This window comes from Rhinolophus sinicus, linkage group LG09 (genome assembly GCF_036562045.2).
Source record: "Rhinolophus sinicus isolate RSC01 linkage group LG09, ASM3656204v1, whole genome shotgun sequence".
Taxonomy (NCBI): Eukaryota; Metazoa; Chordata; class Mammalia; order Chiroptera; family Rhinolophidae; genus Rhinolophus; species Rhinolophus sinicus.
Genome location: NC_133758.1, coordinates 18,795,100 through 18,813,420, shown reverse-complemented (window position 1 = coordinate 18,813,420; position 18,321 = coordinate 18,795,100). Strand labels below are relative to the sequence as shown.

The 18,321-nt window shown below is 40.4% G+C and overlaps 1 protein-coding gene and 1 pseudogene across 2 annotated transcripts in view; one reads left to right on the top strand and one right to left on the bottom strand.

Moving 5' to 3' along the window:
• Positions 1-3,018: 3,018 nt before the first annotated feature.
• The window catches only part of ME2 (malic enzyme 2), a 56,397-nt gene continuing 41,094 nt past the window's right edge, over positions 3,019-18,321 (top strand). The window contains exons 1-2 of one of the 2 annotated variants that reach the window (XM_019721766.2): positions 3,019-3,040; positions 16,866-16,983. In XM_019721766.2, the coding sequence (XP_019577325.1) occupies positions 16,876-16,983 (108 nt within the window). In that variant the 5' untranslated portion in view covers positions 3,019-3,040; positions 16,866-16,875. Of the gene's footprint in view, positions 3,041-3,309; positions 3,553-16,865; positions 16,984-18,321 lie in introns of those variants that run through there. The other variant, XM_019721758.2, reaches the window with a different exon arrangement.
• Positions 7,329-8,268, bottom strand: LOC109440832 (protein BEX3; annotated as a pseudogene).

The following is an 18,321-nucleotide window of genomic DNA, read 5'->3' as shown; positions in this document are numbered from 1 at the left end:
ATTTTAGGAGCATCCTTATCAAGACTGAGTCACTTTCATAAATGAAAGTTGTTATTTCCACAATGACATGGTGCTAGTAAATTTCTGCCTTACTCTTTCTAGGTTACCTAAAAGTCCTAGAAAAAAATCAGATGTGGTACAATATTATCCATAAATATCAAAGTGCTATTTTTCCTTGAGGAGTAAAAGTTCTTCTATTGTGAATAAGCCTATGATAGTAACTTCTTTGTTCTTCACAAAAATTTCTAGAACTTTCCTTAAAATATTTTGGTAATGAAGACACTGCTTATCATAAAGTTATATTTATTTATTTATTTACATAAATTTTATTGGGGAATATTGGGGGACAGTGTGTTTCTCCAGGGCCCATCAGCTCCAAGTCATTGTGCTTCAATCTAGTTGTAGAGGGCAAAGCTCAGCTCCAAGTCCAGTCGATGTTTTTCAATCTTTAGTTGCAGGGGTGCAGCCCACCATCCTATGTGGGAATTGAACCGGCAACCAACTGAGCCATCTGGCTGCCCACTATATTTATTTTAATTATATAAAGAATTGTTAGTACTTTTTGGGGAGATAATTATCATCATTAGCACTTCATTGTATTTTGGGAATAACAAAAACGTTATTGTTTCTTAATGATAGTACTTACCTACACCAAATGCTTTCATGTCTCACTTCCACAGTAGGTTGACAGGTTTGTTTCTGCAGTGCTTAGCACAAATGCTTTTAGATATACTATTTACTTTCTCTTGTATTTTTAAAGAGTTTGCATTTTTAATGACCCTAATTTATTGGAGGATAATTCCCAGCGGCACAGTCAGCATTCATTATTAATGTTTTCTGTTCTAAGGCAGATGGGCTTGTGTAAATCTAAACATGTGATTAGCACAGTCGATCTGCTTTTGCTATAGATGATGTGTCAACCTAAAACCAACAATCCTACTTACATATGCTCTCTTTACAAAGAGAATTACTTTCCATAATTCTCTGAAACTCAGCGATATGGATTTTCCTTAAGGAAATACATTGTGGTGTTTGGATGAAATAAAGCTGCTCTATTTTCATGGCAATCGATACGGAAGTTTTTCCAAGCATTTTCCTATGAGTTTGAGAAAGATGGGTGAATATGTGTCCATCTTGAGATAACTGGTATACTCATATATATCACTTTAAACTGCCTACTGAAGAAATTTATGGGAAAGTCATGTGGCTAGGTGTGCCCCTAAAGCCGCTCCCATGTCACAGGGGAACCACCCAAACTGAAGACAAAGCCTCAACTCCCAATAACGCAGGATTCACACAAAGTGATCCTCACCCACATCCCTCCCCCAGAGCTACCAGCATCAGTCAGTAAAGTGGTTAGATTTAAGGAGGGTGGGTAGGGGGTGGCTGGAAAGAGGCACAAGGGAATGTTCTATATCTCAGTCTGGATGACAACTACACAGATGTGTACAGATGTAAAAATTCATCAAGCCAGAGTGAGATACTTTACACACCTCACTGCATGAATTTTATAACCATCCCAACTCACATATAAAATAAACCATTTGCATTGTGCATTGCTGTTTCTTTGGAGTACATGCCCCTGAAACACTTGTGGATCCAGTGCCTTCCTTATAGGTTTCTTCCTTGGTGTACTGCTCTGGACCCAATCAGAAAAAGGAGGGGACGGTTCTTGGCTGCCCAGAATGTAGCCGATAAGGCTTTGTAGAGTTGTCAAAAGGGTCATGCCAACAATACAAACAATGCTGAGCTCAGAAAGAAGACACAAGCTCTTTTTGGAAGGATGAATTACAAAGCAGGGGATCATGTAAAACAAGGTGCCAAGGTCTAAATCAACAGGAAACTGGGAGGAGGAAATAGGTATCGGGGCTTGGTCACTGAACAAACCAGACCAGCAACCAAATTGACTAAGAATAACAAGTGAATGGAGTGGACCAGCCATATCACAATGTCTGCCTCCTCCTTGTCATTAACAGGTATTTCATTCAAGGAATGAATTGACCTCAATTTAACCAAAATAAATCCCATCCATCATAGCTCTCTGCAACCCTTCAACCTGGGATTCTTCTAATATAGGACAAACTGGGTTTCAGACAAAATAATTTTACCTCTATTAATGAAGCATTTATAATGACACATGTAATTTTTGAGGTTCCCCTCATTCAGCTTGCTGCATCTTGACAATTTCTGGCAAGCAGGGTTATTGTAGGTCATGCTATTTATAGTCCCTCTTTTACTGCGGTGGCTATCGCATTTATCATCTAACTACAGTGTTCTCAAACATGCCCCGCCCTTCAAACCTCAGACTGGCACAGTCGTTCCAGATTTTACATAGTTGTTAAAGTGTTTAGGAGAGGATAATTCACTTTTCTCTGCTTCTGCTCAGTTTTCTCTTATTTCCATCACTTTCAAGTTTCTCATTCCATCTGCCTTGCTTCTTTTTTTATCTTTTATCTTTATTTTAAAATCATCATTACAATATTTTAAGAGTACACAAACTCGATTAAAGAATTTTTGTGATAACATTTTCTGGGAAAAATGAGTAAAGTATATCCACCAATATCATAACCGTGGGTGGGTATACATGTATTAAGTTATGGTCCCTGCTTCTTTCAAGATAACAATTTAGCGTTCCGGTGCTTTTCTGAGAGAGAGCATTGTATATCTATTTTTGGTGACTGTTACCGTAGGGATCATTTGTAAATGCCCTGAGGGCCAATAATTGTACCAGCAGCAGTGGAGAGTGGCAAAGAATCACACATCCTTGCATGTCCTAGATCCTCCCTCCTCTGCTTCTCCATTCTTCTGAAGATCTGTAGCCAGCTCTTAAATCTCTCCACCATCCTCTCCCAGCCTCCACTGGCTGTCCAGGATGGCCCCAAACTCTTAGGCTTCCTCTCGCGTCCTGCGGCTCGACCCTGCGACTGGTACCCGCAGGCATCCCTCGGCCCCGCCCGCGCCTGCGCAGAGCCTCTTCTGGCGCAAACGCGCTGCCAACACTCCAGACAACCCCACGAGCCCCGGGGATGCGAGATCCGCGGTAAGCCAGCCTCCTTTTGTAGAGCGACGGGTGTCTCCTGTATCTCCGGACTCCTACTAATCTGCACGGCCCCTCTCACATTCCTCGGGATCGCGTCCACCGGGCTGCGCGATTGGCCTCAAAACTGACTTCAGGGACCCCGACCGAGAAAGGTCCTGTGCTGCAGAAACCTGAGCGCGCGGGCCGCGAAGCCTAGAGGCGCAGCCCCGCCCCTCGGGGCCGACTTCCTGCCTCCGCATTGGTCCGCGCGCCCGTCAGTCTCCGTCCATGGGGCGTGGCCGGCTTCTCTCTTCGCTCTTTCTGCTCTTGGATCCCTCCTCTCACTAAGCTGCTTTGCTGGCTTCCTCCGCCGGTGACTGGCCACTCGTGCTAGTAGGAGCCTGAGCTACCGCTGGCTCCGGGGAGCTCGGAGAAGGGGAGGGCTCGCCCGCAGGAGCTGATCATCGCTTGGGTGGGCGGCAGGTCCGCGGCCTCTGCCAACAGCACCACCTGTCGCGGGGACGAGACGTCGGGTAAGGTTCGCGCAGCGCGCAGCTGCGGGCGGCCTGGCGCGGCGGGGCTCCGGGGGAGGGTCGGGGAAGGGTCCGGGAGGGATCCGAGGGGAGCTCCGGGAGGGGAGCGTGTGCTGGCGCTTGCCGTCCAGCCTGGGGAGCCGAGGGCCGAGCCGCCGCCGGCCGCAAGGTTCCCGCTTGGCGGATGGCGGGGCGGGGTTAGAGGAGAGCTCGCCGAGGGCGCGGGGAGCCGTCAGGTTGCGGCCACCCCACTTCGACCGTCCGCGGCTCTTCCCCGGCGCCCGGTTTTGGGGCGCGACTTCCCGGTTTCTCGACTCGCTGGTCCCAGGGCGAACCCCTGCCCTCCACCCAGTGAGGCCCCGTGGCTTCCAAAACGCGAGCATCTCTTCTTTCCTCCTCCGCGCTCTTTAAAGAGCGATTTTGTGGCTCGAAACCCCATCAGTAAGTAGATCTGTTTTTCTGCAGGGGTGAATTAATCGTGAGAGTTAGGCATTTGTGCGTGTGTGTGTGTGTGTGTGTGTTCGTTCTTCGCTTAAAGGAAGTTTGTTGCAGGCTAGAAAGTTCTAAGATTGGAACGGTTCTGTCCATTCAGGTGAAATGGAATCTGTGGACCAGGATTGGCAGGTGGTTGACGCTGGTGATAACGATCTCTGCTTGTGTGTTGTTAACATTTGTGGTCTGGGTTTGACTTTCTTGGTTCTGAAAATAATTCTAGAAAACATATGTTGCCCTTTGATGAGAAACGTTAATCAAAATAATAATAAAACAATAAATAAACAGAAGTGCTTCCTTACAGAACGGGTTATCTCATATCTGATCTACCTTCCTAATGCTGTGGCAATCCCTTCTAAGCAAAGCAGTTAATAGCATTGTTACTTCTTTTAGTGTTCCAATTGATGATGACGATAACAATATAACTACGTATTGGTTAATTATGGGCCAGGAACTGTTCAGAAACTAAAGGTTAGGAGGGTAAGTAGCTTGCCCAGGATCACAGGTTTTAAGGGCAAAGCCTGGATTCAGACTCAGCAATTTAATTTAATAACTCTAAGCGCCCTCTGAACCAGGTACACTTCTTAAGCATTGTTCATATTGTTAAGCTGATTGCAGTGTTGCACTCAGAAGTTTTGATCTTTAGTTGCCAAACATTCTGGAAGTTAGAGAAGAAACAGTTGTTCCATATATACATACATACGGAATATAGTACACACACACACACACACACTCGTTATAGGAGTTACACAAAAGATAGATAAATATATATCAATGTAAGAAACATCCAAACCTGTAGAGAATTTTTATGAGTTTATTTGAGTCGAACTGAGGACATGTGCTCAGGAGACAGATCTCAAACAAATGCTCTACAAAATAACAGTTTTGCAGCTTTTATGCTTATGAAGTCAAGGAGGGAAAGTAAGGAAGCTTACATGGAGGTGGAAGAAAGCAAGGTGGGGATTGGATTACAGGATAGTTCACAAGAATATGTGCTCTCCTGAGGGTGGTTACCTGTTATTTCAAAGGTGTGCTAACATAGATGCACAGAAACAACAGGCATGCTTAAGGCAAAATAAACCTTTTACTAAAGAAGTTGTATGTCTGGGGTATAACTACCCACCATGACCTGCCCAGTTAGGAATTTATGATCAGATCACCTGTGAGGTTACTTTCCATAGAACTCCCTTTTTTGTTCACATATGTAATCTCTCAATTGTGTAACTACAGTGTTTACCCGAAAATAAGACTGGGTCTTTTATTTTTTGTTCCAAAAGACGCATTAGGGCTTATGTTCAGAGGCTGTCATCCTGCAAAATCATGCTAGGGCTTATTGTCCGGTTAGGTCTTATTTTCGGGGAAACACGGTACTATAACTAGTTGAGTTACATGTTACTGTTACATGGTTTGCAGAGATACAGAAAAAAAAGTTTAACTCCATGGTCTAATATTGGACCTGTAATCTACTGTGAACACTGATTTGTAACTTGTGTCTAACAGTTTATGGTGGTGATAAAGACATATAAGTTAGGCATAGAGACCAGAAAGGCTGATAAAACCTTTACCATACCTTAATAGGAAATGTTGGGCTGTGTTTTTGCAATTCTTCATTCTCTTGAGAAGTAAAGCATGCTCTTGCTCAGTAGTTATCCCTGAGAAAGAACTGCTTATGGATTTCACTCTTAGAAAGTGTTTATAATGTTTTTGTCTTTTAATGTATTTGTTATGAAAACACATTAAAATTCATTAAAGAAAAACTCATTTACCATGTGAGAATTTCTTTTGTAAATTAACTCCTAATGCTGTTCATGCACAACTGGTACTTAATTTCATATGAAAGTAAGTTATTCTAAACTAATATTAAACTGTATATTAAGTTAAACTAAAATAAATTCTAATTTATGTTGGAGAATTTCAGACAAACTTAACAACCATGTTTTAAAACAACACTGAAACCTGTACTTTATTTACTGAAGATCAATTTAGAGGACAAAAGTCATACTAAATATCAAAATTACATTTGATTTTATAAAAAGGTAACTATTTTATTAAAAGCTAATTAGTTTATTTATAAGTCAGTATTTTTCTTACATGGCTGCATATTATACTTCCTTTGATCAATATATACAAATTTTAAAAGTAATGAAAAATATTCATTCTGTAGATATTGTTTATGATGACATTTGATGTTCCCTGGGTCTGTATAGCATCTAAATTCTCGTTCTTGACCTAGAGATTTATTTGAAATAGTTTAAATAAATGTTAACTGTGATTATCCTCATAACCTTTTAATATGGATTTCACATTAGAAGATGTTGATGCAGAAACTAACAGGCATTTAGAAGGCACTTCTAACCACCTTAATGCTTAGAGAACTAATATTCATAGAAGATGTAGAGGGCACTGTGATAAGCATCTTACATATATTATCTAATTTAAATCTTAAAACAACCCTATTTAGTAGGTCCTTTTGTTTACCATCCCCATTTGAGTGATGAGATTGTAACTTACTCTGATTTACTCAAGATGACAGAGCTAGCAATGGCAAAGCTAGGATTTACATCCAGCAGTTTGATTCCGGAGCTTGCCTTTGACAAGTGTGCCAGATTGCCTGGATATGTATTTTACTGAATAAACCTTCAAGTCAAGTAGTCATGCTCTTTATGACGATGATAAAGATCTAAAGGATTGATGCTTTATATATATTATTATCACTGTACGCAATTCTGCAAAAATAGTTTCCCTCCCCTGTTTTATTGATGAGAAAAAAGACTTCTAAGTAAGTAGTTCCCAGACTTTTAGACTTCATGGGCAAGTTTAAAAAAAAAATGCGTATAGAGAGCAATTGGGACCAGATATAAGATCACTAACTTAATTCTGTTAAAGACCTCCTTTCTTCCTTCTTTCCTTCCTTCCTTCCTTCCTTCCTTCCTTCCTTCCTTCCTTCCTTCCTCTCCTCCTCCTCCTCCTCCTCCTCCCCCTCCTCTTCCTCCTTCTCCTTTTCCTTCTCTTTCTCCTCCTTCTCCTCCTCTTCCTCTTTCCTCTTTGCTTTTTAATTGCTTTATTAACTTTACATTTTCCCACTCCAATGGGTGAAACTACTGGTGACAGAAACTTAAAACTGGGTGCCAGTAATACAGAACTGGTAATACAGAACCCACCTGACACATGGAAATTGCATAAAGTTCACAGCAAACGGATCAGTAAAAGCATATCAAGAAATGCAAGGACTAATAAAACAACAGTGGGAACCACAGTATTAATCTCATGGAAAATGGCAGGAGTCAAGGCATAAGGCAAAATCCATCACGATGGTCCCGGTGATTAGAGAGAGCTCCTCCATACGGATACACAGACAATTCCTCAACTGCAGCTCCCTAAGTTTTCTCCGGATTTCTCTCATCTCCTCCATGAACATTTCCATATCATCTCCATCTCTCCTCATCCATCATTGACCTGCCTATTGGGTATGGCCCCTCGGGAGTTAGGGGCAGGTCAGTGAACTTGTCCCTGTCTATGATTTCCTGCTGGCTGGTGGCCTTCGCCCCCTCCCAAAGGGCAGTCTTCCTCTCCATTCTGCATGGGCTGCTCCGTTTCCCTGTTATCCTGGTGGATATGTGCTTTAATGAGATTTGTTTCCTGGTTGTTTTTCTGGGTCTCTGCCTGCTGTCTCCTCCTCCTCCTCCCAGTTCTCCTCTCAAGTGTGCGGCCCTGACACTTGGACCCGCTGACCTGCTCCGCTTTGCCCGGCCTGATGCCAGCCTGCTGTGTGAAGGGCAGCAGAGAGCTGGTACCCAGACGGGAGTGACAACTGTACCCACCCGGTTAAGGACCTTTTAAAAAACTACTACAATCTACCATCCCCATCCTTTCATAAAAGAAGGGACATTTTTGCTACCAAAAAGGTAGAAATATCATAATTACAATGCAAACACAAACATTAGTATTGTGAAAAAACATGTGGTTCTAGTTTTTCTCATTTGGTCACAGACCAATGGAAAACGTGTTTCAGACTAACACCAATTCAGAGACCATTTGGGAATGCCTGGGTGACACACCAGATTCCAAACTGGTAATTAGCTGAGTTCAGATTCAAATTCAAGTCTTACTTTAGAGTTGCTCACTCCTCCAAGTCATGACCTCTCTAATTCTGACGTCCAGCACACTGACCTTCTCCTTTCCACCCTGAGGTAGGTGGCCAGGGGAGTAGTCTCCAGCACCCATTGCCCTAACAGTTTCAGCCCCAGACCAGTTTATACACACCACCCAGAGAGGAAGTTCTACTGGGCAAGGCAGTGGGAATGACACACCTGGAGTAGAAACAACAGGTATATCTCAATATCCAAGAAAGTCAAGTAAGCAGTTTGATTTTACATATTTATTCAAAATTAGAGCTCCACATTCTTTTTACTTTACTCATTTTTTACAGTTCTGTTTCCATGATATCTGTATAACATAAGGAGCTATGTGTGATATTCCCCCCCCCCATTTTATCTTGCCTCCAGCTGGTCTTAAGCCTACCTGTCTACCTGTCTGTCTGTCTGTCTGTCCCTCAATCCTTGGTTCAAATTTTGGCAGAGATTGGTTTTTTCCTTAAGTTTTTTTTTTTTTTAATGTATATCTACTTGTTCTCAAGACACTATTAATATTATAATTGACCCTTGAATAATTTGGGGGTTAGGGGAGCTGACCACCCACACAATCAAATTTCCACATATAACTTAAGTTGCCTTTCTGCATAAGCAGATTCCTAACCATGGGTCAAAAATACAGTTGATTCTTGAACAGTGCAGGTTTGAACTGCCAGGGTCCCCTTATATGCAGATTTAACTCCATTGCAGATTTAGATGTGTTGTTCAAAGGTCAACTGTACTTTTATATTTTATTTTATTCTTTATCACTTAGTAATAATGTAATAATTTGAATGATGTCACACTGCTTTTAAGTCTTTAATTATAATAACTTTTTGCGTATATTTTTTCATTTGATCATCATAGTTATGAGGTAGATTTGACAGGTAGTATGAGCTTTATTATACAGGCTAAATTCAGTGTTTGATAGACGCAAAATTTTAACCAGGAGCTGAAAGTAGAAGATGTCGTATATCAGAATGTTAATCCTAACTACTGAAAGGAAAAACGTTTTTCCTGCTCACAAACTCAGTTCTTCTGGCCACCAAATGGGGATTCTTTTTCCTCCACACCCAGCAATTCTGATCAGACACTAACAGAGAGCGCTGCAATTTAACTGAATTCTAACCATGTGGAGATATCTTCAGATTATACAGTTTTAAGAGCTCAGTCCCAAAAGACTCTCCCCACTTCAGATGCCAGTCACAAGTGAGTTGTGACCTGTGCTTCTGACCAACCAGCTATAAAGCAAAGCTTCCCATAACTGCTCCTCAAATTGGATAATTTGCTAAAATGGCTCACGGAACTCAGGGAAACACTTCCCTTATGTTTACTGGTTTGTTATAAAGGGATACAACTGTTAACCTAATAATAAAAGGCCAAAGAGAGAGGCAACAAACATTTATTGGAGATCCAAAAAAAAAAAAAAAAAAACTATTCAGGAAGCATTGAATCAGGCTGAAACCCAAATAGTGTTCACTTAGGAGGTGAAGGCAAGGGGTATTTATGAGAAAGGGAAGGGGAACAACCGTGTTTCCCCCGAAAATAAGACCTAGCCGGACAATCAGCTCTAATGTGTCTTTTGGAGCAAAAATTAATATAAGACTGGGTCTTAAATAATATAATACAATATAATATAAGACTGGGTCTATAATATAATACCGGGTCTTATATTAATTTTTGCTCCAAAAGACGCATTAGAGCTGATTGTCCGGCTAGGTCTTATTTTTGGGGAAAGATGGAATTACCTGGGGAGAAGGAAGGAATCTTTATAGATGCAGATAAGCTAACATAATGATGCTAATTCTAAAGCCTGTCATTAATTTTTAGTCCAGCAGGCCTAATGTCTGCTTTCTTGTTGTCTTCGCTTACAGTTGTTAGGGATACAGTGCTGCTTTAGGCTCAGGCCAAAGGCTGTGTTGCCCAGTTTTAACATTCTAAAGGTTTGAGGAGTGAGCTGGGATGACAGATCTGACCCCATTTTAAAGTGGCTCTGTTTATATTATTTTTCATATTTTCCCCTTTGGATCAGATTTTTCTTTGAAAGTATCACTGGTCGGTCATCGGAAGGCAACACTGATTAGTTATTAAAAGTGTCTTTGGTTCTCCATTGCCGGGAAGGCTCCTTCCCTGTGTGTCCTGCCACTGTTGATCCCTCGTCACCAGGAAGGCTCATTCCTGGTATGTCATATCCTCTGTAGGAAGGAAAGTGGTTTTCTTAGGAGCCTTGGGCCACATCTGAGCAACAAGAGCAGCCGACCAAGGAAGGCTTTACTGTCATGTTCCTTTAAGGTCAAACATCGTCTTTAGTTTCCTGAGGTTTCTCATTGGATGTCTCTTAGGTCTTAGTGATCATCTCTAAACGTTGGGCAATCGTTATCTGAGTGGGGCATCAAGCTAGACAAAGCAAAGTTGTGTAACAATAAAAATTCCTATAATAATAAATAAAATGTTACGTCCAATTTGGGGAATAAGTCTGAACCCGGAGGCAATGTCTGAAGGCAGTCAGCTGAGAGTATGAGAGAACCATGAGTTGCCAGTGGACACTGTATTTAACCATTTGGCATGTGACCAGATTTTATCTAGTTCCATCTGTACTTCACCAGGTGTTTATCCAAGTACAAGAGGTAGTAACAACAGAACAAAACCTACCTTGTTCGGCTAGGGTATGGTCAAGAGCAGTTTTAGCTAACATAACTCGTGCAAAGGAATTTAAAGATTTTTTTTCCTGGTTAGTTCTTGGTTTGGTGGTAGCTTCAGCAATTTCCCTTAAGGTTTTTGATAAGTTTCTAATTATGTATTCATTCATTGCAATGCCTGCCTAAAGAAAAAGTGTTCTTCCAAACGTGGCATCTTTACTGGGATTGGCACCACTAGGCATTAAATACCCCTGACAGTGTTTGCAAAGAGCTGCGGATTTTGATCTGTGAAGTAGTTTTAAAGATGATGCCCAATGTTAGGTGATCCTTGCAGGTAGGAATTTAAGAGGAAAGAGGAAGCAGTAACTATTATAGTGAGTGCTTCTCCTGTCGTGTTATTTGTGAGATAGGAAGGAACTAAAGTAAGGAAAAATGAAAGTACAGATTATACAGGCCCGGCCCAGAATTTTGGGTTATCTTTTCACAACAGATGTCGTCTGCTTCACTTCCTAGTAATTTTTAATTTCAAATCCTCTGTTGGTTGAGCAGTCCAGTTAGGTGCAAGAGCTTTCTTGATGGGAAACATGAATTCACTGGTCAACACCTTTAAATTTGGCCTCACACAGATTAGTTAAGAGTACTTAATAAGGTCCTTTCCATCGTGGTTATAAAGAGTCCTTCTGAAGGTGTCTTTTCCAGTCACGTGGTTGTAAATTGTGTTTAATTTCTTTGTCTCCTTTAATGAATTGGATATCAAAAGCAGAGAAGGCTGAATGCGTAAGTCAATCTGGTAAGGTTGTTGTAAGTAAATACCTGACCAGTTTTCCCAAGGAGGCTTCCCTAAGTCGATCTTTGTTCGTTAAAGTTGTGTGATCATATCTGGAACTATGCATGTCTTTCTCAAACGTGACAGTCCAGTCAAAGCTTTGGTAATAAAATCAATATTTCCAGTGTTGTTACAAGGAGAACAAATTCTTATTGAACTTAACATAAATAATTACCTGACAGCGACAATAGGGATACTCACTAAGTTTCCAGATTCCGGAGGGATCAGGTAGGGAGGAAAAGATGAATGTTTCATTTCTGCCTATAAAGGCATAATTTACCAAGTTGCTGTGGGTCATAGGTAGCTTAGAAGAAAAAAATTTCCTTATATCTAGAAAACAAAGACCAAAGAAAACCCCAGTAATATTTGAAATAAAGTCACAGAAGTTATAATCATCCTCATAAATTCATTCAGTCCCATGGTAAGTCTTAGTGATCTTGGTACCACATTTATATAAAATATCCAAACTTTTTGTTAGCAGTTTATTTTGTTTTTGTTTTTTTTAAATTGGGGAATGTTGGGGAACTGTGTTTTTTTTCCAGGGCCCATCAGCTCCAAGTCAAGGTGTATTTCAGTCTAGTTGTGGAAGGCGCAGCTCAGCTCCAAGTCCAGTTGCCGTTTTCAGTCTTTAGTTGCAGAGGGCGCAGCCCACCATCCCATGTGGGAATTGAACCGGCAACCTTGTTGTTAAAAGCTCAGGCTCTAACCAACTGAGCCATATGGCTGCCCCTCTGGTCAGCGATAGCTCATTTCCTTTCAATCTAGTTGCGGAGGGCGCAGCTCACTGGCCCATGTGGGAATCGAACTGGCAACCCTGTTTTCAGAGCTCACGCTGTAACCAACTGAGCCATCCAGCCACCCCAAAACATAGGTTCTTTTACTGCAAATATATTTAATATGTTTTTAGAAACGTGCCCTTTTTAACAGTACAGTCTTTCAACCCTAATTTATCTTTTGGTTTCTCTGCAATAAGAAGTCAAAAAACAGACTTTATTTAACAATTAATGTTGTATTTTATTTTATTTGGAAGTGATCTAAATATTCAGTAACTTTATATCATTTAATTTAGCCAGCAAACTTTAAAGTTTCAAGTCACAAAAAAATTTTAGGAAACCAGTTCTAAGCACATACATTTATTTGAGATCCAAAAGACTACCTGTATTATCAAGGCTTTGAATGAAATAGTATTGCAGGTAAAATATGATGGCCATTTATTGGCTTGGCTTCCTGACCTCACAAGCTTTTAAGAGTTCAATCGGAGATTCTTTATGAGAGGATTCAGAAAGCAGTCTTAGAAAGATCAATCACTATTCTTGTTGCACTTAGGTAATATGGACGGAAAAGTGGCCACATACTAAACCTACAAACTCAAGAGACCGAAATTAACCACATACTGTGCTTCCCCAAAAATAAGACCTAGCCGGACCATCTGCTCTAATACGTCTTTTGGAGCAAAAGTTAATATAAGACCCAGTCTTATAATATATATTTTATATAATTATATTAAAATTTTATATTATTATATTAAAATAAGACTGGGCCTTATATTAATTTTTGCTCCAAAAGACGCATTAGAGCTGATGGTCCGGCTAGGTCTTATTTTTGGGGAAACATGGTAGGATGGTCCGAACATCAAAATTCCTAACTAAAAGCCAGTCATGGTGGGTGGTCACATCCTTGGCAAGTAACTTCCTTGACAAAGATCAATCTTTACATTAAGTGAGACTGTTGTTTTTTTGCATCTAAGATAACATACCCTTGGAATGTCAATAATCCCTTTTTCCAGACACGTCAGGGCACAACCTGCCACACTAGAGCAAGAGACCACAGAATCCCTTATTGTTATCTTGTTCTCCGAATGCCATCTCTGTGCTGTAAAATGTTAATTGTTAACTATCATGTATCCTCCAATGTAAAAGAATGTGTCTTTCCATTTTAGTTTTTATCCAATCCCGGAGATTTCCCCACTTTGCTTTCTCCCACCCCTTAATCTATCTCCAGTGGATTTTGTGTAACCCTCGTTCTGTCTCCTTCGATTCTCATGTGTAAAATAATCTTGCAAAACTGCCATTTGCCTGAACCTTCTCTTCATCTGTTGAGAGTTTGCTTCCTGGCAGTTGTCATCAGTTCGGCTCAAATAAACTCATTAAACTTCTCTATGGTTTGGACATTTCTTACATTTTCGACAGTAACTGATCAAACCAAATTTAATGCAAACAAATTAGTTCTACTGTGATTATCTTTGGTAAAAACTGGGGCTAATTGTCAAGAGAAAAAGTATGTTTGTACCTTTGTAGGTATTAGATTCTAATCCTGTTGAACGTCTTTAAGGTTTTGTTATATACCTGTAAACTGGACTGGATCCTGAATTCTTCTAGTTTCCTCCAATACTTGGCTACGACATGGCTCCACAGTTCACTCCAGACATTGGGAATTATCTTGCTCCTACTAATCATGATAATCATCCTGGCACTCTGTATTCTCTCAAAGGCTTTAAATGCACGTGCACAATGGCTAACCACCGAGCAAATGATCTTCCTAAGACTGGCATGTCAGAAAAGGACTGAAGAGAATGACCGATGTAAAGAAAATCGTGAACCTGAAGTCATGACCTATACATACCATAGAGAATCAGCAAAGAAAATAATCACACAGAAGATCAGTAAAAGCCCCAGAACTATATAGAGCAGTAGCCAAGAGTGGGGCAAGTGCCTTAGATTTTGATCACATCTCAGTTAGGAGTTAGGCTGAGAGTCTGATCAAAAAGGGGGAAATTGTCTAAAAAAAGTAAAAAACACAGGGCCAAAATGGAGTCACTTGCTCCCAGGACAGCAAACCAAGATTTAATTGCAGTTTTAGTCTCTTCCAGGAGTGAGACCTTTTAACCAATCAATATGGCATTTCCTGATTAGCGCTGATGAGGTGATCTGCTTGATAGACCCCTGCCCTTTCCCCAAAGGAACTTTACGTGCCTGAAATACTCCTTGCTTTTGTTTATGACTTCCTTGTCCCCCCCCGCCCCCCCCCCGCCCCACCTCGCATTTAAAAACTCACCATTCGCACAGCTCCTCAGAGCTCCTTTCTGTTTGCTAGATAGGTTGCTGCCCGATTCATGAATCATTGAGTAAAGCCAATTAGAATCTTCAGATTTAGTTGGTTGAATTTTTATTTTGTAACATGTCTTTCAGGACATTAACATTTTTTGAAGAAAACCCGTTATTTTGTAGTATGTCTCGTGATTCCTTTTTATTATTACTATCGAAATATATTTGACATACAGCATTTTGTAAATTTAAGGTGTACAACATGTTAATACATTTATGTATTGCAATATTGCCATTTTAGTGATAATTAGCACATCTGTCACATTGCACAATTATCACTTTATTTCAGTGTTTAGAATAATGAAGCTCTAGTCTGTAGCAGGGCCCCATAGTAGAGACCTTGCCAGGTCCCCAGCCTCACCTTTCCCTGACCTACCTATAGCCTAACAATAGATCATCCCCCTGTGGCTTGAGGCTTGAGCTCGGCTTGAGCTCGGAATGTCCTGTCCCACATCCCACACAGTTCCCTGCTTTAGAAAATTGCCCTGAAATATACGATTAATACCCTTAGGTTTATTGATCACAATCTCAATGGTCTAGCATTCTTTCCAGGCCACTCCCATCATTGTTCCTGGGTTGCTGATGCCCCTGGAGAGCCCTGTTGCCAGAGGGAAGGCTCCTTGCAAACCCTTGGAACCTTGGTAGCCTCTGGAGGAACACCCAGATTTTCTCTTAAGTTCCCTAAGTTGGTCTGAGAATGTTAAGGCAGTTTTGAAGGTGTTAACCTGTTGCCTCCTCGGACCACTGGTGCTTTGAAAATAAACGCTTATCCTAGAGCCCAACTCCTATGTTGATCTATCGACGCGGCTCAAGCCCCGGACTTGGTTGCCCTCCGGTTTCAGTCTCAGCAAGTTTGTTCATTGTAATACAATATGTCTATATTCACTGTACTGTGCATTAGCTCTCTAGGACTTACTTAACTACCTGTGGCAAGACTATACCCTTAAACAACTTCTGTCCCATTCCCCACTTCTGTCCCCATTTCTCGTGATTCTTGGTATGCTTATGATCGTATAGATTTCTTGATTTTGTGGTTATATTTAGGTACCACATTTATATGAAATATCCAGAATAGGTAAATCCACAAAGACAGAAAGCAGATTGGTAGTTGCACTGGGGGAGGGAGGACAAATGCTTAATGGGATGGTGTGTGCTTCTGGGATGAGGAAAATGTTTTGGACCTAGATAGAGATGGTGGTTGCATAACGTGGATTTTCTAAATCCCTCTGGGTCGTGCACTTCAAAATGGTTAATTTTATGTTGTGTGAATTTCACCTCCCTTAAAATTAACTTAAAAAAATCCCAATGTAAATGGTTTTGCTGCACCCCTATATACAGGCCATAGATTTTTCAGCAAATAGAAATTCCACTAAAAAACTTATTGTATGATAATTGCAATGATGTCTAATGATTAAAGTAATTAATGAGCATTGCAAATTGATTTTTGGTGGGAGAATTGATAGGCCGAAGAATCTATTATATTCCTATCAGTAAATATTTAAGTATTATGTAGAGTTTTCCATTTTGAAAAATTCCTATCTTTGGGATAGATGTGAAAGGACAAAAACATGTTTTCCATCCAATTTGAATGATACTTTAAATATTAAATAACAGGTTTTTCTAAAAACAAAATTTTAATACATTAAATTTAAACATTGAATATATACATTTAAAATTTTAAGTCGAGATAAGAACCTGGATAGCTTCTCTCCCTCTGAATGGGTATGTTCCAGGGTTTCTTATTATGTACTTTTTCACTTCAAGCTAAATAACTCCCACACTCATTTACATGGAACACCACTCTACTAAATGTTACCTTGTTTTTTAACCTCTCAACTTCTTCCTCTCCTAAGTAAGAGATACATACCTTGCCACACTTGCGTGCTACAAAAAGGACAAATGTTTAGCACACTGTAGTAGATACCTACACATAATAATGACGATTATCCGGTTATCCGATTATCCAAGTGTTGTCAGGAAAGTAAGTCTTGCCTTCACTTTATTGTTAACCGTTTATGACCATGACCCCTTGTAGAAACATAAATGCCTTTTGGAAACTGATAGGTGATGTACATGCAGTTGTATATGTCTCAGCAGTGGTTTGTTTGCTTTGTTTTCCCAGGTGAGAGAAGATGCTGTCCCGGTTAAGAAGAGTTGCCACTCCCTGTGCTCTGGCATGTCGTCATATACACACAAAAGAGAAAGGCAAGCCACTGATGTTGAACCCACGAACAAACAAGGTTAGTCACATGGATGCTAACGTACCTTTTCTCTCTTCCTGGTAAAAGTTTGATTTGATGTATTGTAGACTGACAAAGTGAAAGTTTTGTATTTTGTAGCTTTATACTAAAACTATGCAGAGGCATTTGCTTTTCCTGCGTGAACTTTTTCACTTTTCTCCATATGGCAAGAATCATGGCTGCTTTCTACCGCCCAGATTTCACCACTCACCTACTTCTGCCACCAGTAAGGGATTGACGTAATTTCCAAGTTCTGGCTAAGAAAAACCCCCAGAATGGCAGGCTGGCCAGGACTTTTGGCCAGATGTGGGATATTTAGATTTACCCAGCTCAAATCAGGTACTCATCCTGGACCAATCAGTTGGGCCCTTGGAAGATGGGGTCCGAATTGTAAAATGAAATTTTATCTAATGTCCACCCTGCACCCCACCTCCACACAGCTTTTTGGACACAAATCATTACATGCAAGTGATTGTGCCCATTGTCACACTACCCCTATAAAGGAGAGAAACTTCTGACCCTTTTTATACTCTTCGGGCAGAAATGATGGGCAATTTCGAGATCTAGTCATGCCTTTATTCCTTATCCAAGCTGGATTCAATGAGCAAGTCCCTCTTTGTTTTTTAGGGGCAATATTAAATAAACATAATTCTGGAAAGAGATTTCTTACAGGAAGCTTGCAAGAGGATACATTGGGTTTATTACAATATATGAAATTTACCTTTCGGGAATGGTGCATTCAGATTAAGGTGTGATTTATTTTAAAACAACTGTAAAAAATTGGCCAGTTCCATTTGTTTCCCATTTTGGGGGGATAATGAATTGGATAATATGATATGTTTTGAGGGGTTTCAGTCCTACAAAGGGGAATTTGACTAAGGGTCACACAGAGTATTTGATCTTTGCATTTTTGGTACCTGGCACAGAATGAGAATTCAGCAGGCAGTAAATTACATGAAGCTTAGTGAGGGATATTCTAATCTCTCTTGTTTCTGCCTCACCTCCCCAAATCTTGCTTTTCCTTCAAAATGCAACTCTTTCAAAATCCAGTTCCCTGTAGAGCCTTTTCACACCACCATTGACTGGAATAATTACATCCCATCTCTGAAATGCTGTAGTAGTTTTTATCCTCCTATTCCTATGGGAAGTAATCAATGTATGTTGCTTTGTGCTTCTTCTCATGTCTTACTTAAGCTGTTGTTGGAAAAACTGATATAAATACGTTTTCATGACTTTGTATTTTTAAAGTATATTTCAGGTTCCTTTTGAGTAGGGACCATTCAAAATTTCTTTGTATCTTTTATAATGCCATGGATATAGCAAACATTTGATAAATAT